This window comes from Phocoena phocoena, chromosome 10 (assembly GCF_963924675.1).
Source record: "Phocoena phocoena chromosome 10, mPhoPho1.1, whole genome shotgun sequence".
NCBI classification, from domain to species: Eukaryota; Metazoa; Chordata; class Mammalia; order Artiodactyla; family Phocoenidae; genus Phocoena; species Phocoena phocoena.
In genome coordinates this window covers 57,285,250-57,312,168 of record NC_089228.1, presented here as the reverse complement: position 1 = coordinate 57,312,168, position 26,919 = coordinate 57,285,250, and the positions used below count along the sequence as shown (strand labels likewise).

Below are 26,919 nucleotides of genomic sequence, written 5' to 3'. Positions count from 1 at the left end.
AGTGAAAAAACAGTGCAGGAAAATTTCCCAGGAGTGAAGTTTTAAGTCTCCAGATTGAAGAGTAGACCTAGTTTCAGACACACTGAGTGAAAAGAGACCCATCCAAAGCAGTGGATAAAGTGAGCATCCTAAAAGTTTCCAGAGACATAAAACAACTCATGTATCAAGAAACAGGAATTAGGAGAAGAGGAAGTCTGCAGGGAAAATTTGGGGCAAGACTTTTCTCCCATAAAAGGAGCCCTTTTTGTCTTACCTTAAATGTAGTTGAGTAATCAGAGAAAGTCAAATACTATATGATATCACTTATATGTGGAATCTAAAAACTATAACAAACTAGTGAATAAAACAAAAAAGAAGCAGACTCACAGATATAGAGAACAAATTAGTAGTTACCAGTGGGAAGAGGGAGGGGGGAGGGGTGGGGGATTAAGAGGTACAAACTATCATGTATAAAATGTATAAGCTACAAGGATACAATTGTACAATACAGGGAATATAGCCAATATTTTATTTTAACTATAAATGGAGTATAACCTTTAAAAGTTGTGGATCACTGTGTTGTACACTATATTGTAACCTACAGTATTGTATATCAACTATACCTCAATACAAATAAATCATTCTTTTAAATGTGGTTGAGTGAAAACAAAAACAAGAAAAAAAAAAAAAGAAACAGGAATTAGAATACCATTGGATTTTCTAACAGCAAAACGGGATACTAGAAGACTGGAGTAATGCCTTCAAAATTTGGAAGGATAATCATGTTCTTCTGAGAATATTACACCTAGCCAAACTAACAACCAAATATGAGGGTCCCTCAAAAATATTTTGTGACATATAAGCATCTAAAAATTAAAACTTCCAGTGGTGTTGGGAAAACTGGACAGCCACATGCAAAAGAATGAAACTGGACTGCTATCTTATACCATACACAAAAGTTAAGTCAAAATGGATTAAAGACTTGAATGTAAGACCCAAAACCATAAAACTCCTAGAAGAAAACGTAGGCTCCTTGACATTGATCTTGGCAATGATTTTTAGAATTGACACCCAAAGCAAAGTAACTAAAGCAACTAAAGCAAAAATACACAAGTGGGACTTCATCAAACTTCATCAAACTTCTGCACAGGAAAGAAAACCATTAACAAAATAAAAAGGCAAGCTACTGAATGGGAGAAAAGATTTGCAAATCACATCCAATACAGGGTCAATGTTGAAAATATATAAAGAACTCATACAACTTTGTAGCAAAAACAAAAAAATCCCAAAAACAGTCTAATTGAAAAATGGGCAGATCTGAATAGATATTTTCCCAAAGAAGACATACGATGGCCAACAGGTACATGATAAGATGTTCAATATTCCTAATCATCAAGGAAATACGAATCACAACCACATGAGATATATCACTTCACACCTGTTAGAATGGCTATCATCAAAAAGGCAAAAAACAAAAAAAAACAAGCATTGGTGAGGATGTGAAGGAAAGGGAACCCTTGTGCACAGTTGGTAGGAATGCAAATTCATACAACCACCTTGGAAAACCTATGGAGGTTCCTAAAAATATTAACAATAAAATTATAATAGATCTAGCAATTCTACTTCTGGGTATTTATCCAAAGAAAACAAAAATATTAATTTGAAAAGAGTTAATTGCAGCATTACTTAAAATAGCCAAGATATGGAAGCAACCTAAGAGCTATCATAAATGAGTGAAAAAAAAAATGTGAAATGTATGTGTGTATATGTATCTATATCTACATATATTTATTCATATGTATATATGCATTATACACACATATATATACATGTATACACATACATACATACATATATGATTCAGCCATAAAAAAGAATGAAATCTTGCCACTTGCAGTAACATGGATGGACCCTGAAGGCATTATGCTAAGTGAAATAAGTCAAAGACATACTGCATAATCTCACTTATATGTGGACGGTAAAAACCAACAAACAACCCCCCCAAAAAAAAACAATGGAGGCACTTCTCACACACTCCAGTTGTGGCAGCTTTATTCCTCCCTGGCCTGAGTGAGCAAGTGTGCTCCAATCAGCTGCTGCTTTCATTCTCTCTTGCCTGGGCAGGGAACAGATGCCTGAGGGCAGCCCACATGCAGAGGTGAGGCCAAAACCAAAGCTGAGCCCCAGGGGCGGTGCGAATAAGGAAGAGGAATGGAAATCTCTCTGTGCAGCTGCACAAGCTGTGGATTAAATCCCCATGATCAGCTTGGTAAACCCTGTGTCTATGGAATATCTAAGGGACAACGAGTGCTCCCACAGCTGAGACCAGTCCAGCTCTAGCAGCTGTGGACTTTGGGGGCAAGTACACATAGGAGTCGGGCCAAGTCAGAGGCTGAGCTGGCCCCACAGTGCCCATAGTGGGTCCAGAGACCTATCTAGAGGTATTGGAAGGCCTCCTGGGGAGGTGGGGTTGGCTGTGGCTCATGGTGGGGGCAAGGACACTAACAGCTGAGGCCCCAGGAAAATATTATTATTACTGTTATTTTTTGTTTGGTTCTGTTGCTGTTATTGTTTTTATTTATTTTTTCTTTATAAACATTTTTTAATATATTTTTTATTTTTCTACTTTTACTTTACTTTTTGTTATTTTGTGTTTTTTTTCTTGTTTTTGTTTTGTTTTTAGATATAAACATTTTTGATCATTTTTGTGTGTTTTACATTTTCTTTGCTTTTTTTTTTTAGTTTGTTTCTGCTTTTGTGTTGCTTTTTGTTTTTGTTAGTTTTGTTTTTATTGTTCGTTTTCACTTTGGGGTTGTTTTGTTTGGTTGTTTTCTTGATTTTAGTTTTCTTTATTTTTCTCTTTGTTTTTATCATTTGTCTTGTTTGTCTGTCTTCTTTTCCTTTTTTTTTCTTCTTCTTTTTTTTTTTTGCGGTACACGGGCCTCTCACTGTTGTGGCCTCTCCTGCTGTGGACCACAGGCTCTGGACGCGCAAGCTCAGCAGCCATAGCTCATAGGCCCAGCTGCTCTGCGGCATGTGGGATCTTCCCGGACCAGGGCACGAACCCATGTCCCCTGCATCAGCAGGTGTACTCTCAACCACTGTGCCACCAGGGAAGCCCTCCTTTTTTTTTTTTTTTTTTGCTGTGCCACTTGCCCTGTGGGGTCTTGGTTCCCTGGCCATGGGTCAGGCCTGAGCCTCTGGGGTGGGAGTCCAGGACACTGGACCACCAGAGAATTCCAGGCCCCATGGAATATTAATTAACATGAGCTCTCCTGGAGGTCTCCATCTAGATACCAAGACCCAGCTCCACCCAACTGCTTGCAGGCTCCAATGTATACAAATATCAAATCATTATGCTGTTCACCTGAAACTAATATAATGTTATATGTCACTTATACCTCAAAAATTTCTAAATAAGAAAATTTTTTAAAGTAAAAATTATAACTTCCAAAGCACTTTTTCCTAGGAAAGTACTAGAAGATACACTTTGGCAAAATAGGGGAGTTAAAAAAGAAAGAGAAAGAGACAGGATGTAGGAAATAGAGACTCTGATCAGAAAAGGAGCATGGGAATTCCCTGGTGGTCTAGTGGTTAGGATTTGGTGCTTTCACTGTGGTAGCCCAGGTTCAATCCCTGGTTAGGGAACTGAGATCCCACAAGCCACACAGTGTGGCCAAATTAAAAAAAAGAAAAGGAGCACGAAAGTTCCAGGACAATGGCTGTGCAGCAGACCTAAAGTCAAACCTGGTCTACATTACAGCAAAGAGGTGTAGGAAATGGGTGTCCAGGAAAAAAAAAAAACTGAGAGTAACTGTCATGTTTGACCATGTGGAAATAGTACAGAGAGGGCTTTTATAATCCTTTTAGAAGATTTGGGAAGAAGAAATAAAAGGTACACAGAAAACTAGGAAAATAAACAAGAAGGCAATTATTAACTCTAGAAAAAACAAAAGGTCTATAAGGAAGGAGAGGTAATCAACATTGAACAATAATTACACAGTAGTAATAATGTAAATACTGAATGCTGATTTAACCCCAAATTGTGCTATAAATGTATTGCAGGATGGCAGATGGGGACAAAGAAAAAATAAGAAAATTGAATCTTCAACTATCACAATGGAAAGCCAGATACCAGAAGAAAGAGCTAAAAAGACTGAAAAGTGATTGTTTTAGGGAAATGGAATTGGGGGTTGCAAAGAGGTAGGCTTTTCTTTATAAGATTTTTAGCACTATTTTATTTTGTAAACCATTTTTATGTGTGCTACTGGTTAAAGAAAATAAATATAAAAATTACTTAAAATAAGTTTAGAAAGAAAATAAATCAGGCTACTACAATAAAAGATTAATCCAATGTATTTAAATGTAACCAAAGGAAATGACTGCAGCTAATCTTAGTAAGAAAATGGAATGTGGGGTTGGCTATTACTCAGAAAATATGACCTGAATAGTCATCTTAGAAGGATTAAACAGATCTATTAAACTATTAAACAAATCTATTTAATACTATTTAAAATTATATATACTGTTTGCTATGAAATTCAAACACACAATTTATAATAATCCTTATTAACTTATAAATTAAAATATCTACAAGCATATAAATAGTATTAAGGAAACACAAGTGTAATTTATAAAAAGTAAAAAGCCTATGATGAACAAAATTATGATTAACTTCTAATGATTAAGCAAATGTGTATCTGAGATGAAGAGTCACAATTATTTGGTCTCATCTCACATTTCACAAAGCACTGGCTTGAAATATTTCCAAGTAACTTTGCATTGAAGGTTATCAATAAAACTTCTGTTTTAGGATATTTTTTATTTTTTAAACTGATATAACACGTTCTACTCTAAAAAATCTGGACAGTGAATCTAATCGTTGTTACTGAGGATGTGGTTATGGGTAAATGTGTACATTTGGAATTGCCTTCATGAGGAATCAGATTCTTCCAAAACTAAGAGACTCAGCTTTAAAATGTTGTCAAATGACTTTCACATCAATAAAATTTAGGGCAGTGGCCTCCAAAGCTGCATGCCTAAGGCAATCCACTGGTGGGTGGGGGTGGGGTGAAAAATATCAACACCCCTATTTTGAATTTTAATGTACCCCTTTATAGTTTATTTCTGTTGACTGTATGTACCATAGAATAATTATACAGTGATATGTGTACAGAATTCATAAATAAGCATACATATTGATATACTGGAGTGTATTATCAAAACAATTTACTAATGGAATTTCATGATCACAAATATTTGCAGACCACTGATTTAGAGATGTCTCCCTACTTACAGTTGGCAAACCATTAATAGTCCATGGGAGTAACTTAAGTGTTCGTGAGTGAAGAGGGCAGGAGAAAGCTAATATATCGCTCTAAGCTAAAAAGTTCATTTTAACTTATGATTAAGAATTAGACAACTTACCTGCTACAGTTGAAAATATTGTGATAAAAAGTGAAAATGTTGAAGTATACAAATGGCTGGATTTTTTACAGCCCTTGATATGTACATTTGTCACCCATATGTCACAGGCTATATTAAAATAGTTCAACAATGTGCTCATGTGGTGGTTCTAAAAGGCTTTGTTGACGAAGAAGTGTTCTACAGAAAGGAAAAAACCTAGAAACCATTGATTTAGGAATTAAATGCCCAAGCAATCTAAGAGTATTTTATTCTCTCATATAGGCAAAATACAACTCAGTCATCAAGAACTACACTAGTCACTGTCCAATACAGTATCCATTAGTCACATAGGGATATTTAAATTAACTAAAATTTGATAGAATTTAAAATTCATATCCTCAGGCACATAGGCTATCAGACACATTTCAAGTGCCTGATAGCCACATGTGGCCAGCAGCTGCCATACCAGACAGTGCAGACAGAGAACGTGCCATTCAGTGCAGAAAGTTCTATCGAACAACTCTGCCCTAGAATAATATTCAGAGACTCTCAAGTTGAAAATTTTCAGATTTTTATACTTACTAACTGTTACTCTGTCCTTATCCCCCAACATAATGTTGTTTGGCGTCAGGTCTCTATGGATGATCCTCTTCTCCTTGTGTAAGTACCGAAGAGCTAGGCACAACTTCAAACAGCAAAGAACAAACAAATGTTATTTCCCCTATATATACAGATAAGACAGCCACTCATGATCACTACACACAATTCTAGGAAATCAGCTCAGAAGTTTACTGTTTCATAGAAAAAGTTAATGAAGATAAAAGATACCTGTATAAATATTTTCCATAGTCTCTCTTCAGCAAAATGATGTTGTTTTTCCTTCAAAGAACTGAAATGCTCTCCAAGAGGTGCCCCTTCTATAAGCTCCATAACTATATACAACCTATCATCTATATAAAAAACAAGAAAAGGTAATAGAAATAAATTCAATATAGACATTTTGAAAAAACTTATGAATTAGAATCCAAGTTTCCCAATGGGTGTTCAGGGCACAACACAAAAGAGTTAGAGACATGGACCCAATCAGCTCTGGGGGGGCTGGGGGCGAGGGGGTCTTGGGGACAACTGGAGCCCAGCAACAGTCTCTTTCAGCTACAGGCAACCTCCTAGCATAAGTTTACGCTGGCAAACTTTATCATTTTCTATGTACACCAGGATGTGGAAGGGTTGAGAGGCACCAAAGAGAGCAAGTAAATGATCCCAAATCATGGAGGATTCCCTGAAGAACAGGTAAACCCAGCTTTCCTCTCAATGGTCTAAAATTTACCCTTAAATCAAGCCAGACATTCAGACATTAAACTGCACTGTTCTTCAGTCTCGTAGATTTACCTTACAGTATTTTACAATGAAATCATACTATGGTTAGCAATGACCCCACTGGATATACCACCCATGATGGAAATTTCTGTGATGCCAGCTCAAGAGCTGAGAAAGCTGGCCTCCTCCAGATTTCAGCTCATGGATCCCAGGAACCTCACATAACTGACTGGGTTTGTCTCTTTGCTTTGGATGCCAAGAAACAGAAGTAAATTCTACTTTCTCCTCCAAAGTCAATATGTAACTATTAACAACAGTATGTGATATGTATCTTTTGTAATGTTTTGGATGTATGTAAAATATGTATATATACAACATTTACAAAAATGAAGCCACACCATACATATTTTGCAACTTATACTTTTTTCATTCAACATTCTTATATGTTCGTCAGTACGCACAGACCCACGCCATTCTTTCTGTTGGTTACATAGTATTCCACAATACAGATGTATCATAATTTAATCATTCTCCTAAAGATCGACATTTATATTGTTTCCAATTCTTCATAATCCCAAGAAATATTTACTGTATGTACTAATCTTGCCCCTAACATTAATTTTCTCACCTTTTATCATGATTTCTTAATCTATTTTATCTTAGGTTTTTTGTTGTTGTTGTTTGTTTTTGCGGTACGCGGGCCTCTCACTGTTGTGGCCTCTCCCGTTGCGGAGCACAGGCTCCGGACGCGCAGCCTTAGCGGCCATGGCCCACGGGCCCAGCCGCTCCGCGGCATGTGGGATCTTCCCGGATCGGGGCATGAACCCGTGTCCCCTGCATTGGCAAGCGGACTCTCAACCACTGCGCCACGAGGGAAGCCCTATCTTATGTATTTTTAAGCCACTGCCAATTCTTTTTGGAAGAAGTCAGGTTATTTTGTTTTTAAATTAAGACAAGTTATGTCACTTCAGTACAAGTCAGAAGCTAGTCTAGATCTCTTTATGATGGGCTATGCACTAAATTATGGGAAATTATTCTAATATCAAGAACAAATGGCCAAGGGGGCAGGATGTACTGAGGAGTTTCAGCACTGAGTTCCTCTGAGTCAACCAGAGGAAGGGAGATGGGTAAAATCATAACATGGCAAAGTACACAACAGGTTTGCATAACAATAGCACTGATAAAGAGGCAGCAAGGAAGCCCCTTTAAAGATTTATTTTGAAATTTCACAGGTGAAGCATATAAGGTCTATTAATATGTATATTACTTCAGTCAAATGTCCTATTTTTTTAAAACAAGTGACTGAGTTTGGTTTCATCTCAAGATTTGATTCCATATTCCATCATCCGAATGATGATGCAGAATCAGTCAGGGCTCCATCGCCACCTTGTGGCAATTACCTGAACTTGAAGAAAAAGAAATCTCAAAAAACCTATATCCAATTTATTTGGGGGGTGGAAAATGTCATTTTTTCTAAAAGATGACAAAAAAATGTCATTCTTTCTTAAAGAAGCTACCAACCTTTAGTTTTCTTTTCTCCTGATCCTACTATGGGCTTTTTGTATATGAAAATAGCAATAATTATTATTTTGGTTTGTTCATGCAGTCTTACATATAGGGATCTAAGAATTTTATAAGTATCTTTTGATCATTGATTATCAGTGTCTCACTGATCAAGAAATGTCATCCAAGGTCATACAGACAACAAAAAAGGTAGAGAAAATAGTCGACTAAGCTTATTTTGTAACATTCTAAAATAAAAATATGTAAGTAACATAGATACATTATTAGAAATATCATGGAAACTCACACTTACTTTCCAGAAATGTTTTGTAATAGCGTACAACATTGGGATGATAAAGCTATAAGAAAATAAATAACAAACATTATACTACTTCAAAATATAAACTTGTTTTCACAGACAATTTAGTTGGATTTCATACTTGAAAACAACAAAGAAATCATCATATTTATATTTATTTATAAAACAAAGCATTTCAAGATATCATCTAATTTTTCAGAATTCTTTTTATTTGCTGCTAACAAAACTGTTCTGAAAATAGCAATCTCCCATATAGCCTTACCAAATAGAATTGAAAACTGACTGTGCTTTATCACCTAATTTAACTAAATTAGAGGACTGTAGAACTGGAAGCTATCTTAAGAATTCATTTAACACTTCCTGTTCCAACATCACACACAGATTGCATAGAGGAGAAAACTGAAATGAAACAATTAATTTTGAACACATATACCTATGCTCTTAACCTCCCCCTGCCACTTAAATGTTTATATACACTGTGTCTATTTACACGACTGGTGTCTTTCTATGCTCTCCAAAATTATTAGTTTGAAACTGAAATAACCTAAGAGTTATTAACTCCATTAAAATAATAATAATAATTGCCAAGGACTCCATCCTTGAACAAAATTAGGTCAGGCTCCTCAGAGTCCTCCTCTGGACCAGGCCTCCTCCTTGGCCTGCCTGGTTTCAGCAAGAATCCTGCTAAGCCAGTTTAGTGAGCATCTCTGCCCCCTGGATATCCAATCAAGTTCCTCATCCCCCCATCTTCGTTACCTAATCAAGTTTTTCTTCCCCCAACCTGATAACTAACCAAATTCCTCTTAGTAACTTTCCATCCTTTGACCCCCCCCAGCCCTGCCTTTTGGTTGTAACTCCCCAGCCATCCCTGTTGTGTTCAGAGTTGAGTTCAGTCTCTCTCTACTCTAATAGTTGGACTTCTATTGCAGTGGTCCTGAATAAGGTCTTCCTTGCCATCTAAAAGTTCTTATCACAAGGAAAAAATGTGTAACTACGTGTGGTAGATGTTAACTGGACTTACTATGGTGATCATGTCACAATACATACAAATACTGAATCATCATGTTGTACACCTGAAACTAATATGCAGTCATATGTCAATTATACCTCAACAAAAAGTGTCCAGGCACCAAAGAGAGCAACAATTTCTCTTTGGCATAGTTTACCTCAGAATGTAACATGGAAATTCTATTTTTTTTTGATGGAATTTCTTTAATAGATGTATTCCTATTCAGATTATCTTATTTCTCCTTGTATGAGTTCTGGTAGTTTGTGTGTTTTAAGAAATTGATCCATTTCTCCTACATGGTCAAATCTGTGGCTATAGAGTTTTATGCAGTATTTTTTTTTTTTTACCCTTTTAATGTTCATGTGATCAGTAAGGATGACCCCTCTTTCATTTCTGATATTGGTAATCTGTGTCTGTCTTTCTTTTTTTTCCAAGATTAGTCTGGCTAGACGTTTATCAACTTTACTGGTCTTTTAAAGAATAAACTTTTAATATTGTTGATTTTTTATATGGAATTCTTGTTTTTTATTTCATTAATTTCTGTTTTACTTTTATTTCTTCTGTTTGTTTAAGGCTTGAATTGCTCTTTTCTTTAAGATGGAAACTTAGAATATGGAGTTTAGATAGTTCTGTCTTTTAATACATATATTTAATATTTTATATATATATATGTATATGTATCTTTCTAAACAGTGCTTTCATTGCAGCCCACAGATTTTTATAAGTTGTATTTTCATTTAGTTCAAAAAAATTTCCAATTTATATGAGACTTTTTCTTGGAGCAATGTGTTATTTTGTAGTGTGTTGGTTTTTTTTTTACATTTTTATTGGAGTATAATTGCTTTACAATGGTGTGTTAGTTTCTGCTTTATAACAAAGTGAATCAGTTATACATATACATATACATATTTTCCCATACCTCTTCCCTCTTGCATCTCCCTCCCTCCCACCATCCCTATCCCACCCCTCCAGGCGGTCACAAAGCACCGAGCTGATCTCCCTGTGCTATGCGGCTGCTTCCCACTAGCTATCTACCTTACGTTTGGTAGTGTATATATGTCCATGCCACTCTCTCGCTTTGTCACAGCTTACCCTTCCCCCTCCCCATATCCTCAAGTCCATTCTCTAGTAGGTCTGTGTCTTTATTCTTGTCTTACCCCTAGGTTCTTCATAAAATTTTTTTTTCTTAAATTCCATATATATGTGTTAGCATACGGTATTTGTCTTTCTCTTTCTGACTTACTTCACTCTGTATGACAGACTCTAGGTCTATCCACCTCATTACAAATAGCTCAATTTCATTTCATTTTATGGCTGAGTAATATTCCATTGTATACATGTGCCACATCTTCTAATAACATAATAATAACATAATAACATCTAATAACATAATAATTTTCTACAAGAATACTAAATTTTTGTGGTTGTTTATTTACAATTTGAGTTTCTAAGTAAAATGAAATTTGTTTTATCTCAGAATAGTCACTGGTACCTCATAAATGGCTTGCATCTCTTTCTGGCCTTTCTTCTTTTGAAGGAGAGTCTACTGGTTGTCCACCAAAAATCTGCTCTCACACTCCTCCACTCCACCGACTTGTAGCAGGATGTGCTTCCCCACCACAGATCACACCTCTCAGCCTCTCTCACAGCCTCAAGGGGCTCATCCTTGAGTTCTCCCCAGTGGAGTGTGAGGGGAATCCTATGTCTGAACCCAAAACGCCGGGTGCACCAGCAGATATAAATGTGCCTTGGCAGGTGCAACGGGAGAGGAAGAGTGGGCATCCCTGTGTGACCTTATGGAGCAGAGCACCACACCCTGGACTGACGGGAAGACAAAACCCATTGCACGGTGAGACCTCTCCTTCAAGCGCATGCACTTTGGGGCTTCTTTGTTACTGCAGCTTAATCTTAATATTAACAAATACACTCTCCCTTTCTAGTCCCATTTCTCTCACTTCTGTCTGCCATTACCTCCTCCTTTTTGACCTCAATTTACTGTCCTTTCATTGGTTTAAGCCCGTGGTGCAAGCACAGTTCTACAATTTTGAGCTCCCTCAAAGTTCAAGCAGAGGCCTCTTATATGGCCTCACCCTGACACTTTCTTTCCTTAGAAAATATACTAAAACCAATAGTCTACCTCATCAACTAGCAAATGGCCAGCATATTTTAAACAATATGGAACTAGGTAAGCAATAGAACCATATTCTAGACCTAGCTCACTGGCCAGGACTACATCCAGATTTGGGTTCAAGTGAAGATATTAGACCAGCCTAGGGCAAAAGTCATGCTCTAGCCTTGTGCTATGAAACAGCACACCACCCAAGGCTAGAGTGTTGGAATATGAGCAAACACTGACTTTTCAAAATCTAATCTCTTTGTACATAAAAGTCAACTATAAAACAACCTATTAATGATATTTACTGTAAATTATAAATTGGAGTGGAACTAGAGATTTCAATGAATAAAGATCTTCATATTTATGGTTCTTTATGCCCTAGCACAGATGCTATGCAAATTTAACTATTTGAAAACAAAGAGCCATGAACTGATAGGTCTCCCCAGGAGTTACAAACAGTATTCATAATGAATGTATAAATAAAGAAATTTGATAAAAAACCAATGTGTTCTTTGATCACAAAAAGAATTCCCATTTCTCTCTGACACGTTTATTCTTTTTCCTGAAACAAACCTTCATAATGATACATGAGTTGTGAACATTATGTTAGAATGTTTTGCTCATGTCAATAAATAATAACCCATCTTGAAAATTCACATTTTAGATTACATAAGCCATATCTGAGGAATGTTAACAACTTGGTTCCATTTGACAAAAGTCAGGGAAGTCTTAGTCATATTCTTATGCATGTAACAAAGTAACCAAATATTCTACAATATAATAAGAAGGAAACGAATATGCTTTCTCATATATAATACTCTCTGTGCTGTGAACTCGATTGTTCTGCATCCCCGGCCCTGATATAGTTATGTCTATGGTTCAATGTCAAGCCTTAGGAGAAAACCTGGTGATTGATATCACCTCAATGCCAATTATATTAAGCAGAACAAGTTCTTACACAGCATGGACAAGGACAGCACATGAATTCTACTTTTTTTGATGACATTTATTTAAGGAAACCGTCTTCATAAACAAAAGCATTTACCTGCTCTTTAATTATGGTTAATTCAGAAACAATATTCCTTACACTGCTGTCTCGATCTTTTTTATCCTTTCCAAATGCTGGGTTATGTAAATTGACTTCTTTCATTGCTAAAAGATTTTGACCACTATGCTTCCTAACCTAAAATAAAGGAGACAAAAAAAAAAAAAAAAAAAAGAATGGTTTGGGAGTAGAGAGGGGAAGAAAGTGATTAGATTAATAAGGTCACATGATTAAGCCAAGTCATCTAAATAAGTCATATATCTTTAAAAAGTAAATTTGTATTTACACTAAGCTCACCTCAAAAAAATTGGTATATCCTGGATCAGTCTGCAATATTTCATAGGATTTTAACTGGTAAATACAGAAACACTGGTGTGAACTTGGAGAATGTGTCATGCATTGGGACAAGCCATTTTGACTATTTGTATGAGAGATTAGTGACAGCTTTTGTCTTCAAAGGTCAGTGACCAATTTCTAGAGCTGAGAGCTAAGGTAAGACAACATCAGTGCAGCTATCTGTTGTACAGAAACAACCATTCTAATTTTTATATATATTTGTTCACTGACAAGGGCTCCAATTCACTTGTGTGTGGGTGTGCAGGGAGACATGCAGTTTGTTTGGGAACATTGGAAATGTTGTTCAAGGGCAAGGTCACCTTGTAAACACAGCCAAAAGCTCCACTTCCAAGATGATCCAAAACTGCATAGTTGCCTATATATTTCGAAGGAGCTTTATTCTGATTAACGCTTTCAATATTTTCAGCAATTTGCTTCAGTTCATCCTCCTAACCAAAATGAAAAGGAAATGGGTTGCTATGATAAATGCATCCTAACTGCATAGCAGCCTGACAAAATATTTAAAGCTCAAAACTTACCACTAATAAATTCAACTTTGATACTAATTCTTCATAAGCACTGATATCACGAACATAATGTCCTATGTCAATGAAGATCTCAAACAAGTCGGTGGGGAAAAGTCTACAGAGAAAAATACACACACATACTTCCTATAGGAGTTAGAAACTCTGGCCCATTCCTTCCCTTTTGGACCTGGCTCACTTATAGGTTAATTACATTAAATACACTGCCAACAAATGGGGGAAATAATACTCACCAACTTATCTCATGAAAATAAACTAGAGACACAGTTCTTAAGAGGTAAGGAAAAACAATTGGAAAGGAAAGTTCCAGAGATCTACTGTATGACACTGTGCTTATAGTTAAGAACACTGTACTGCACACAAAAATTTAAGAGGGTAGATGTCATGTTATATGTTTTTTGCTACAATAAGATATGATACAGATTTTATAAAAATCTTATTTGTAAGACATTTGGGGGTGTAGTATTAAATATACTAGGAATGAATGTTTATTGGGTGTTTATTGAGCACAGAGCACTTTCACAAATACAATTTGATTTAGTCCTCATGAAAATAAAATTAAAATACAGGTGAATAAAAAAATGAAGAGATTTATGCATCATTTCCAAGCTACTGGTTTCAAGGGTTTAGGTTTATTAAAATCTTTAAGTCCACCGATGTGCATGATTTAGGGTCTTGAAATGAAAGGTTATAATGAATAACGAATACTTCCTTTTCTTCCCCTAAATTCAACTGTTATATAGAAATAAAACAAAAAACATAAAATGCCCCATTCTTCCAAACAAAAGACGTTATATTAACTCAAGATTTTATTTCCATTTTGCCTTATCAATAAAATTCTAGTAAGAACTTGGGCCTACGATTTGGCTAACCTGCCACCTCTATGGCACGCAGACCACACCTGTAGGTAACCATGGTCTGCTTCCCAAGGTGGTGGTTTTTCTGTCATGCTCACCACACAACCTCTGATCCAGGAACATCCAGCCTCCTCCCCTTCAAATGGGTTCCTATACTGTTAAGGACATCCAGACAAATACTTTCTTTTCTATTGATTAAAAGGAAATGACTAGATCAACTTTGGACATTTCTGAATGGGCAAAAACAAGCACATATTTTTATTTCATCCATTAAAAATATTAATGTCTTAAAAAAGAGAGAAAAACTAAAAACCATAGCAGTTACATGTAATTAAAAGAGTTGTGTTGATGTGATTCGTGTGCTTTCCTCATCATTTTGTGAATTTTCAGTGTTAAGATATCACTAGGGCTGCTCAGTATTATCTGTGGATTATAAGAAATCTGAAGGCACATGTTTTGCATACTGACTCTTTATTCTCTTACTGTTTGCATCTAAATCAGGTACATGAAAACAGTTGACTCTAATGATCACTGATCACTTAAATTTCTCTAAGCTCATACCTTTTAAAGAGTGGTCTGTTTCTTTCCATACTGAAGAGAAACCTCAAGGCTCTGAACGCATAACACTGGAAATAAAAGGATATATGATTCTCAAATGGTAGCTGAACAAAGTAAAACATTTTCAGGATAGCATGATCATGAAGTGAACATTAACATGGCTTTTTGGTGAGTGTGGCTGGTCTCTGTGGGAGCCACAGCTTGTAACTGAAAACAGACAACATCAACACCTGGGCCAGTTCTCATGTTTAAAAAGTATTTGCGTTGTGGAAGGCTAGGGATCTGGGCCTTGTTTCACTCAGTGCCTGTCATTAGTTCCTTTCTAGAAAGTACAGAAGGAGCAGAGAGACAAGAAATAAAACTCCTACGCCGAGAAAACCAAATGTCCCAAGATTTCCAGGAGCTCAAGGTTTATTTTCCTTCTAGCCTGCTATGTATGCCTCAATATTTATATAGTTTCTCTGAGAAAATAAACACTAGAAATAATGACATATAAAAATAGCCACAGGCACACTGGACTCAAACTTGACAAATTGGTCTCTTGAGTAAGCATTCCCCAGATAGAACCATCTACAGTAACTCCTGAGAACACTCAGAAAGAGGCCTGTGAGACTTTAACAAAGAAAAATAAACACTGGACATTTTGCAGTGCTGAGAAAAAAGAGAGAGCCCCAGGCTTGCAGCTGTACCTGTACAATAGGCCACCACTGGGGTGACCAGGGTCTGCTGAATTCGAATCTGGAATCATTTCATGAAATTAGTGATCTGAATACAGAAGGGTCACAAACAAAACTGTCTGGAGAAGCCAGGCAGATAACAAGACCACATGAAGGAGACTGGTGAGAAAGCAGTGGAGACTGTGAGAAGTGAGGAACATGCATGTGCCTCGAAAGAATTTCCATACATATTCTTTAAAAGCCTCTACTGGCTTAACAGAATACATGTGCAGGAGGGAGTGTACTTTACCATGGTCCAGCACAGTGTCATGCATCAGTGCTGTACTAGAGAAGTCAGTCCCACGCCTGTGTGTTCTCAGTGGTAGCTCTCCAAAATCTCTGCCTGCCAGCCCACAGATACCACCAAAAATTCTCTGCTAGGTTTGACCATCATTCTGGCTGAAAGCTCTTAAATCAGATTGAAGGCAAATGTTGTTTTTACTTCCTGTTCTAACGACTTGAAAAAAAGATAAGCTGCAGCTACTGCAAAGGATTACTTTAAATTGATTTTATCATGCCAATGTCTTTGGGGACACTTGCCCCCTGGTGTCCACTCCTCAAAAAAGCACATAGGATCCTGCATAATGTGGCCCCTTCTTACCTTCCAGGCCTCATCTCGTAAGGTAGGGGTCCCCAACACCTGGACCATGGACCGGTACTGGTCCGTGGCCTGTTAGGAACTGGACCGCACAGCAGGAGGTGAGCAGCAGGTGAGTGAGCAAAGCTTCATCTGCCACTCCCCATCGCTCCCCATCGCTCCCATTACTGCCTGAATTCTGCCCCCACCCCCGCTCCCGTCCATGGAAAACGTGTCTTCCACAAAACCAGTCTCTGGTGCCAGAAAGGTTGGGGACCACTGTCCTAAGGTACTCCCTCTGCCCCACACCCCACACCCACCCCACTGAGCAGCCTAAGCACACTCTAAGCTGCCAGGCTCCCGTCCTTTGTCCACGCTCTTCTCTCTCTGTGGATGCCCGTCCGCCCTGGAGCAGATATCATGGGTGCCCACTTCTATCCCTTTACTCACCTGACCAGCACCAGCTCATCCATCAAGATCCATTTTACAGGTTTGCCTTTGTAAAGGTGAAATGCTACTGACTGTGGTCCGTGCTTAAAGATGGCACATAATTTTCCCCGTAGCATTATTTTGATACATAAGCAATGTTTTTAAAACATAGAACTTACAGATAAGCAAAGAAATGTCTAAATAAAATCACCTAAATCCCTACAGAGAAACTACTGTTAAGCCTTCTACATTGGTTTTTGGGTTTTTTTTTTTTTTTTTTTTTTTTTTTTTTGCGGTATGTGGGCTTCTCACGGTTGTGGCCTCTCCCGTTGCGGAGCACAGGCTCCAGATACGCAGGCTCAGCGGCCATGGCTCACGGGCCTAGCCGCTCTGCGGCATGTGGGATCTTCCCGGACCGAGGCATGAACCTGTGTCCCCTGCATCGGCAGGCAGACTCTCAACCACTGCGCCACCAGGGAAGCCCCTCTACATTGTTTTAACAGCATTTGTTTCCATGCCAGCCTCCCTCACCAGGTATTCTTCCCTCTCGGTCAGTACAGGGGACCAGTGCTAACCTAAAAATTCTCAAATTCATAGATTATATTACCAAAATTTCCCCAGATTCCAGTAACTTGATATTAAAGAATAATGGATATGTTTATTACCTGTAATAGATTAGTTTTTGCTGCATTCTTTTGTTTATTTCGTAAAATTAATTTTGCTATTGTATATATACCATTTTCCTGGAAGAATAAAGATGCCATGTTATCAGTGACCAGCAACAGTGCTATGGAGATACACAGCATAAAGAAGGAAGGAACAATTTTAAAATATTAAAGAAGAAATGTTAGTATAATTTTGGAATCAGGAGTAAATATTACAGGACAATACTAAAAATGTCAGTGTAATACTTTTAAACATCAAAGACTATAACCACATCGTAAAATCTCAACTGTCGTTAAAGATTATAAATAACAAAGTATATCAATTAAAAGTGATTTAAGTACTTTAAAAACAAAAAGTAGGGGGCAAAAAAAGGGGGCAGAGTAAAGGGATCCAAATGTCTTTATATTTTGCATTTTAAATATCTAATTATGAAATATTTCTCCCTTTATTGTTTTGTTAAACAATATGTAGATAAACTAGTATAGAAAAGAAGATAGAAAAATAAGAGAAAAATCATAGATCTTTAAAAATGAAAGTTATTTGTATAAATGGTTAACATCTTTCTAGCCTTATTCTAATACAAATACAGACATGGGGGAATGAACAAAAAGTATTACCTTATTGCTACATTTTTTATTATCTATTAAATACATAATTTACTGAACTCTACTCTATGTGGGCATTTATATTATAACTGTGAAGAGCTTTACCTGCCTTACTACATTTAGTCTTCATAGCTGTTCTGTGAATTAGTCTGTAATTTCCTTGTTTTATACATGACAAAGTCAAAACTTAGGCTAAATATTTTTCCAGAGGCCAAGACAGCAAGCAATGATAACAGGACTGAGCCTCCCCCTTCCTCAGCAGCCACCCTGACCTGCTGAGCTTCCCCAGGGACTCTGATCACTGCTGACATGATCCTTTACTAACTTTATGAATTTATGTATTTTTAAGTTGATGTATCGAACAAAAAAAACTTTTCTCTGTAAAATTCAACAAGCAGGAAATAACTTTTATAATAGAAACACATACAAGGGTTGTATACAAATGTGTGTATTCACATACACACACACACATATGACTGTATATGTAGTGAATTGGTTAATGAATTATGCTTTGTGTGCTCTGTGAAATCAGTTTCCTGGCAATAAATATTTTGTTTGGTGTGTTTCAATCACCTCTAGCTGAATAACTTCATGTCCTCTTAAAGTGACTGCTATCCTTAACTCATGGTGTCCTATGCCTCATAGGAATTAAAACAATTAAATTAAAACAATTCAGAATACTGGGTCATATGGTAGTTCTATTTGTAGTTTTTTAAGGAACCTCCATAGTGGCTGTACCAATTCACATTCCCACCAGCAGTGCGAGAGTGTTCCCTTTTCTCCGCACCCTCTCCAGCATTTATTGTTTCTAGATATTTTGATGATTGCCATTCTGACCGATGTGAGATGATATCTCATTGTAGTTTTGATTTGCATTTCTCTAATGATTAATGATGTTGAGCATTCTTTCATGTGTCAATCCCACTACTGGGCATATACCCTGAGAAAAACATAATTCAAAAAGAGTCATGTACCAAAATGTTCATTGCAGCTCTATTTACAATAGCCAGGAGATGGAAACAACATAAGTGTCCATCATCGGATGAATGGATAAAGAAGATGTGGCAGATATATGCAATGGAATATTACTCAGCCATAAAAAGAAACGAAATTGAGTTATTTGTAGTGAGGTGGTTGGACCTAGAGTCTGTCATACAGAGTGAAGTAAGTCAGAAAGAGAAAGACAAATATAGTATGCTAACACATATATATGGAATATAAGAAAAAAAAATGTCATGAAGAACCTAGGGGTAAGATGGGAATAAAGACACAGATCTACTAGAGAAGGGACTTGAGGATATGGCGAGGGGGAAGGGTAAGCTGTGACAAAGTGAGAGAGTGGCATGGACATATATACACTACCAAATGTAAAATAGATAGCTAGTGGGAAGCAGCCGCATAGCACAGGGAGATCAGCTCGGTGTTTTGTGACCACCTGGATGGATGGGATAGGGAGGGAGATGCAAGAGGGAGGAGATATGGGAACATATGTATAACTGATTCACTTTGTTATAAAGCAGAAACTAACACACCATTGTAAAGCAATTATACTCCAATAAAGATGTAAAAACAAAAAACAATTCAGAATAGCTTTAATAAAAAAAGATAAAGAAAATGAAATAGACTGCACGTAATATAGGGAATAAACACCATCAGTTACCTACATGGCAGTTCTTTTTAAGCTGAGTTAAAAGAGGAAGGACAAGAATATAAAATGGAATTCTACATGTTAAATAAGACATATTACAATATTTTTAAGCCATGTTCCAGGATACAGGTGTCACCTGAGGTGGGCTCCCTCCATCATGACAGGTCCTGGCACCCTGTCCTCTCACCTGAACCACCTGGTGGGCGTTGGTGTCGTCGAGCACCAGTTCCGTGAGGGCCGCACAGCAGGCTGCAACGAAAACCACCAAATGCCATGTCTGTCGTGGCCATGGCGGCACGTGCACATCAGCAATCTCGCTCCCTGCCTCAGAGAATTTTGTTGGCAGAGCCATCCCTCAGAAAACACTAATTTTCCTTCTGGCAAGTCTCTGGGAGAAAGGCACCTGAGTTGTGCTGGCTGGTACCTCTCCTCTTCGTGCATCTCACATGCATGCACACCCCATGGCAGCCTGTGGGGCACCCTTAATGCACCCCGCTGTGCATGGAGTGGGGGAGGCAGGCACCGTCAGCCCCATACCCAACATGTGCCCTGTGTGGAGCACGTGCTCAATGTACATGGACAATGGTCAGGTAAATAGTGCGTACTTTAAATATATTATCCAAATTAACCCTTATAATCCGAGTATGAACTACTTTAGAGGGCTAACAGGTTAGGCCACAGAACTTGGCAAGCAGAGGAAAGTTTGGGGTGTCTTTAACCTGCAAGTCCAACACTGGTACCAAGAAGTTTCAGGCATCCACATGAATTTAACTTCACATTTTTTAAGTTATAAATTGGGCCTAATTAATATTATCATTATAATTTTATAATAGAATAATACAAGGTTAAACAGTATCAAATAATGAAACATAATATAAATACCTGCTTGAAGAGAGAAAGTATTTTCTTGTATTTCCCGAGGGCTGAAATCTTCTGACAAATGAAGCTGCTGGATTCGGCCTGCCGCATTGGCACTAGACAGGCTTCCAATGGAGGAACAATCAGAAACAAAATTTCTGTCCCTGAAAAAGAAAAGTTAATGCACAGACCAATTTATCAATGGTAGTTCATGGTCAGTGCTTTCTGATTCCCGTTTTATAAATCTTTGCCTCCCCAGGTCATAAAGTTTTCTCCTGTGTGACCTTCCAATCCACTCAGACATGATTTTTGTGTGAAGTGTGAGGTAGGAGTCATCTATTTTTCACATGGCTGCCTTTGTTTTGAACTCTATTCTTCTGCCATTTACTTGAATACATCTCAGTCTTCATCATTCTGAGTTTTGTCTTTTTCCATTAAATTCCAATCTTCTTTTATTTTAGGAAAGTTCTCTTCTATTAGATGATTGAGGCTTTCCAAATTTTCCTTTTGTTTTGTTCTCTACCTTAGGGATATCAATTATCCACGTGCTGAGAACCCATCTTCTGCAGGCCATATCCTTCATTTTATGCTGCTCTTATTCCCTTGTCTTCCTCCTCTGCATCGTGTGTAAGTTTTCAAGCACGCCCTTCCTTTCACTAACTCCACATTCTTTCTGGTACTCAGTCTCTGCATGTTGTTCAGTCCTCATCTTCTTTCCCAGCTTCACAATCATTCTATTCTCCTTTTTACTATCCTATCATCTCATCTTTAATCTCATTTCATAAACTTCATGTTCTGTTTAATGTCTTTGATAAAATAAAGCATTTGTTTTTCTGTTTACTTAGTGCAACATCTTCCACAATAGATCATTCGTCTGTCTTTATCTGCTTTGTTCCATTCTGTTTTACATGGTTGCCATGTTTTTTCATACATTTATTTTTATGGCAGCAGCTCTATGTAGATTTCTATATATCCAAACGTAAAGTGGATGGAGTCTCCCTGGCCTCCCTCCTGTGTCATCTGGGCCCTCTGCCCTTCTTTCGGGGAGCATAGGGAAGGTAATGGAATAGTTGCAGTCAATGATCTTTAATTACGTTAAAACTTGAATTTTAGGGATCACTCTATCTGACCAAGAGTATGTAACCTTTTAGTAACTGCCTTTGAGTTTGGGACTGCAGGTGAATGGGCATGAACAGATTTCCTATAAACCACCTTGACAACAGAGGCTGTTCATACTCAAGCCAGCAGACAACCTGGCAACCTCACCCCTTGTACCAGCTCCAGGCAGCCCATCTCTGAAAGGATATTGTTTACACAGCTGGGGTAATAAATTCTCCCAGAGCACTGAGCCATAGTTAACATAGAGTAAGTATTGACATACATCTTCTTCTCAGGGAAGAGATTTCTAACATTATACCATAGAAGTGGACTGGGAAAATTACTCTTTAGATGTGAAAGAACTCTTTTCTATCAAGAATGGTTTCCTCCAAAAGAGGAAAACTAGTACCTTATATTAAACTCAGTTCTATGTGGTCAAAAGGCAGGTTTTGTTCTTGAAGTATTGCTTAACTATTATATAATTTAATTTTATCATCAAGAAAATAGCTGCTCTCCACGAGGGCTACCCACAGCCACTGTAATACGTATGATGGACCAAAAATAACCACCACCATCATCCTATAAACTCAAGTGGAAAAAAACCTTTGCAATCATAATTACTTTGACTGTGGGGCTAGCTCATTATGCCACGATACTAATGAAAGATTTATAATTTATACTTTAAAGTACTTGAGATTTTTATGTGATATTCATAAAAGCAAGTAGATTGTTAACAGTCTACACATTATTTCCTTGGTTTTGGTAATGACAGAAATTGTTCACAAAGCCACTGTTCATATCTCTAGTCTGTTCTTATGCTTTGGAAAGTTCCTTCAGAGAATGGAGCTGATGACACATAGCTCCACAATATCAAGTTATCAGGCACAATAAGCACAAAGTCTGAATAATATTGATTTGATAACAAGTCATATTAAAATTGATGTTACTCTGCTTTTATTAGAATGAACTTTATTTATATACTACAGATAAATGTGATCTTTTTCCAGGCAGATATAATCCTTTTCAACTTTGATTCAGCACCTAGGGGGATGAATTATGCTCTATAATAATTTTAGGTAATAGATCCTTCCCATTGGTGGTACCAGTAATATTGTTATTCAATACTTCAATACAAGTAATACAATACCATATCTACTATTTTTTGTTATTGTTATAGTTTTTGCAACATAATTCAGGAGAATTTCAGTTTGAAACTATTTTAACAAGCCATTCCTTCCCCAGATTTATGGCTTTGAATACGACCAGATTCTTTTTTTTTTTTTTTTTTTTTTTTTTTTGCGGTATGCGGGCCTCTCACTGTTGTGGCCTCTCCCGTTGTGGAGCACAGGCTCAGTGGCCATGGCTCACAGGCCCAGCCACTCCGCAGGATGCGGAATCTTCCCAGACCGGGGCACGAACCCGCATCCCCTGCATCAGCAGGCGGACTCTCAACCACTGCGCCACCAGGGAAGCCCCAGATTCTATTTTTAAAAGAGAGACAACAAGGTCTTAATCCACCTCAGAGCACTGCCACGGAGATTAGAGAGAAAAGAGGGGCAACTGGACCAGGGTCAGTAACATGGAATCATTTGAATAACCGTATTTCCCCCTATTTTAACTAAGGATCATACATCCGTTACTTTAATGCAGGCTGGTGATTCAAAAAATATGTCAGGGCTCCCAAGGAGCTGAAAAGGTGAATGCTCCTGACATTGATTTAGAGCCTGTTTGCAACAAGTAAAAATGACTCTGTAGAACATGAATGACCAAAGAATGGGAGGGAGCCAGCTGAGCACATGCCCACCCTGCCCTCGAACAGCTGAGACCCCAGCCTTCATCAGCCAGAGTGAAGCAGGCCAAAGCCTACTCTGACTCACCCTCGTAAAATATGAAGAAGCTGCTTGATGCCTCCCCAAATGCGAATTTCCACACTGGTCTCAGGGTCCTCACAAATCTGAACCAGGATCCAGACGACGCTCCACAGAAGCTGTAGGTGGTCTGAGTGCAGCAAGCTGAGGAGGATGGGGACCCCCTCATAGAGCTTCACCTGCTGTCTCACCTGGCGCTCGGCACAGAGCAGGCGCAGCAGCTCAGCCGAGAGCCTGCGAGGGATGGGCGGGAGGGGAGACTCAGCTCAGTGGTGGCTTGACTTGATTCACACGGAGCTGCCGACATGCACGGACGGTCGCGCCAACAGGCTCTATGTCACAGTCAGCTCATGTTCTCTGTAGAGGCCTGGATCACAGCCAAGTGTTTGCAGCTCTATGGGCCATACAGTCTCTGTCATGAGTACCCAGCCATGCCAACATGTGCAAAAGCAGCCACAGACAACACATGAAAACCAATGGGCATGGCTGTGTGCCAATAAATCTTTATTCACAAAAACAGGCAGGGAGCCAAATTTAGCCTGCAGGTCATAGTTTCTGGACCACTTTCTAAGTCATATCCTCATGGTATCCCCATTGGTCTGGCTAAAAACCTACTAATGAGCAAACAGGCATCAAGTACATACAATGGGACCTGAATTATGCTCAAGACAAAAGAAATATAAAAGCTTTATCCTAGTCTTCAGAAACTTACTATGTGATTGCAAAAATAAGACAGTAATACCTGATGGCAAAAACACTATGATCCAGGGAAATTAAATGCAAAGTGCTCAGTGAATATCTGGAGAGTAAAATAAAGATAATGATGGCATAAGACATAAGGTTCAACTAAGCTCTGAAACATTATGATTATAGACGTTTCATAGAGCTGTCCTGAATCCTCCAGGCTCACACTCTGAACACTCTTCCTGGATGGTGTTATTTATTCCTATGGCTTCAAACACTCCCTCTACCCTGGCACTGTGATCTCAGCCCAGGCAACACTCCAAACCTACAGAGGTTCCAGCAGTCACTTAACTGTTTCACAGGCACTCACCCCACTGTTTCTAAACTCAGTCATTATCCTCCTCCCCAAATCAGCCCTTCCATTTATGTCCCCGATCTGGACTCAGGACACCACAGTCTTTTCAATTTCCAAGCCAAAGACTGGGAATCCTCCAAGACACTCCCTTCTTCTCCAACCAGTGGAGAGCCTTTGGTGCCCCCTGTTTCCTGGGCAAGCACTGGGGTTAATTCTTCTGTGAGTCCTGCAGCTAGCTAAACCCACTGCCCCTCCATCCTTGTGAGCCTCGATTATGCTCAAGATATAAGCTTCTCTGTCACTCTCCTCTCCAATATTTCCATTCTTATCCTGCTTCACAATTCCTTTCCCTGAGCTAATTTTCCATGGCTCCTCTCCCTCCCAAACTTTTATGCTCTGACATATATTCTTTGGTAGACAGTACTCTTCACCTTCTCAAACTTTCTACACCAAAAATACCCTCCTTGTTCTAAGTGGATCTCATTGTGTGGCTAAATTCCACACTCCACACACTGCAATCAGAATAACTGTCCCCACAAAATCAATCTGATCATGATTAAAATCTGTGAGTCTCCATGTTCATGATAAAAACCATACTACTAGGCACAAAGAGCCCATCATGACCTCGCTAAAGGTATCTCATCTATAAAATATAGAAAGAGAATTGCAGATCAAACAAATTAAAACACAAAAGTGCTTAGAGCAGGGCCTGGCATGTAGAAGGCCTGGCCAAAATTAGCTCTATTTCTAACTTATCAAAATTAGCTCTATTTCTAACTTATCTAACTTATAAGCCAACTTATCTAACTAGTTTTCTGGCACCCTCCCTCCTGCACTCTGCTGTAGCTGCGCCCACCCATGCACGCTCCTCTCTCACACAGCACTGCAGGCCTCCAGGTAGGAGCATATTCTGCTTTCACTTGCTCTCTTCCTCTGCTTAGACAACTGCTCCTTCTTTTAGGAGACTTGGCATGACCCCTTGCTCTGTATGGAGGTGCTGCTCCATGCCCTCAGGGTATCTATCCTGTGCATCCACTGACCACACCACCTACAATGTTGTGGTGAAACTGATGATTTGTGTGTCTGCCCCTCTCCTACACCATGCAACCATATCTTATTCATCTTTGGTTTTCCAACACCTGTGCAGAGGCTATTGGGTGAATCAATTCAGACAACCAAGTCTAAGTATAGTTTGTAAAAGAGGGTTAAATTGGCTTAGATGAAGAATTCAAGGGATTTACTATGAGTTAAATGTCAGTGTTTTATTGCTTGGGATTTCTGTTAACTATTTGCCTCTTTAGAAAATTATGACTTACTCGACTAAATATCATATGATGCAGGTAACCTAATAAATATCTGGATACAGTAAGTTTTTAGGGCAATAGGTAGTTCAAGTGAAAATGAGTTCATTTTACTCTAGATTCTGTTTTGGTCATGAACTAAGTCAGTAGCTATCTTAATGTATTTTACTTGCCTTAAGCAAAATAGATTTTAGGAATCTAATCACTTATTCAACACACAATCTGAAATTACTGAAAGTAGAGCCACCTCAGAGTTTCTTTCCTTAAGGAGACAGGATGTAAATAAATGTAATAAAAAAATATTAAAGATGTAATCATGAGATTTATATATTTCAAATCTATGACCAGTTCTAGAAGTAAAGCAGGACCAAAGACAAATCGATATATCTCTTTGCTATTGGTTACTTTATATAAACTTAAATAGAAGATAAATGCCAAGTTGACGTATGATATTCAGTTAACAATGTAAATAACATAAGTAAAATAATAATAATTATTTTCATTAAATGTCAGACACTGTCATTTTCCCCTGTTAGCAATCCTACCTTTTGGAAAGCAAGTCATATTCATGTAAAATCATCAGCAGATTTTCTACAATGTTGAGTTCACTTATTTTCTCCCTACATTCTGGACTACAAATTGAAAAGTATTAGTAACTATGAAAAATGTATTTTACCATATCCATGTATTTAATATCTTAGCCCTCATATTATCCCAGGAGGAGAAACAAAATGCAATGTAGCTCTATGGGGCAGGGCTACATTAAACTCCAACATTCAATAAGTATTATATGTCATAAATTTAAATTTGTTTAATAACAGTATGATGATAACATGATTTCCTTTGGAGAAAGGGAATCATATGCTGTTCACAAAAAAGCAATGATCAGCATTACTCACAGTAGCCAAGATATAGAAATGACCTTATATATCCTTTGATAGATGAAGTGGATAAAGAAAATGTGATATACATATTTATATATATAATTGAATATTTATATATAGTTATAATTGAATATAATTATATATACATAATTGAATATTGTTCAGCCATAAAAAATCCTGTCATTTGTGACAATATGGATGAACTTAGAGAACAATCTGTTAAATGAAATAAGTCAAACA

General features: G+C 37.9%; 1 protein-coding gene across 5 annotated transcripts in view; it reads right to left on the bottom strand.

Moving 5' to 3' along the window:
* Positions 1-26,919, bottom strand: part of NEK10 (NIMA related kinase 10) — a 282,983-nt gene that overhangs the window by 210,711 nt on the left and 45,353 nt on the right. For 2 of the 5 annotated variants that reach the window (XM_065884787.1, XM_065884788.1), the window contains exons 10-21: positions 26,341-26,427; positions 23,465-23,689; positions 20,514-20,653; positions 19,819-19,880; positions 17,378-17,455; positions 14,994-15,058; positions 13,570-13,672; positions 13,351-13,479; positions 12,695-12,832; positions 8,519-8,564; positions 6,214-6,335; positions 5,968-6,070 (exon numbers count right to left, since the gene is read on the bottom strand). In XM_065884787.1, the coding sequence (XP_065740859.1) occupies positions 5,968-6,070; positions 6,214-6,335; positions 8,519-8,564; positions 12,695-12,832; positions 13,351-13,479; positions 13,570-13,672; positions 14,994-15,058; positions 17,378-17,455; positions 19,819-19,880; positions 20,514-20,653; positions 23,465-23,689; positions 26,341-26,427 (1,298 nt within the window). Of the gene's footprint in view, positions 1-5,967; positions 6,071-6,213; positions 6,336-8,518; positions 8,565-12,694; positions 12,833-13,350; positions 13,480-13,569; positions 13,673-14,993; positions 15,059-17,377; positions 17,470-19,811; positions 19,881-20,513; positions 20,654-23,464; positions 23,690-26,340; positions 26,428-26,919 lie in introns of all 5 variants that reach the window. The other 3 variants (XM_065884789.1, XM_065884791.1, XM_065884790.1) reach the window with 2 other exon arrangements.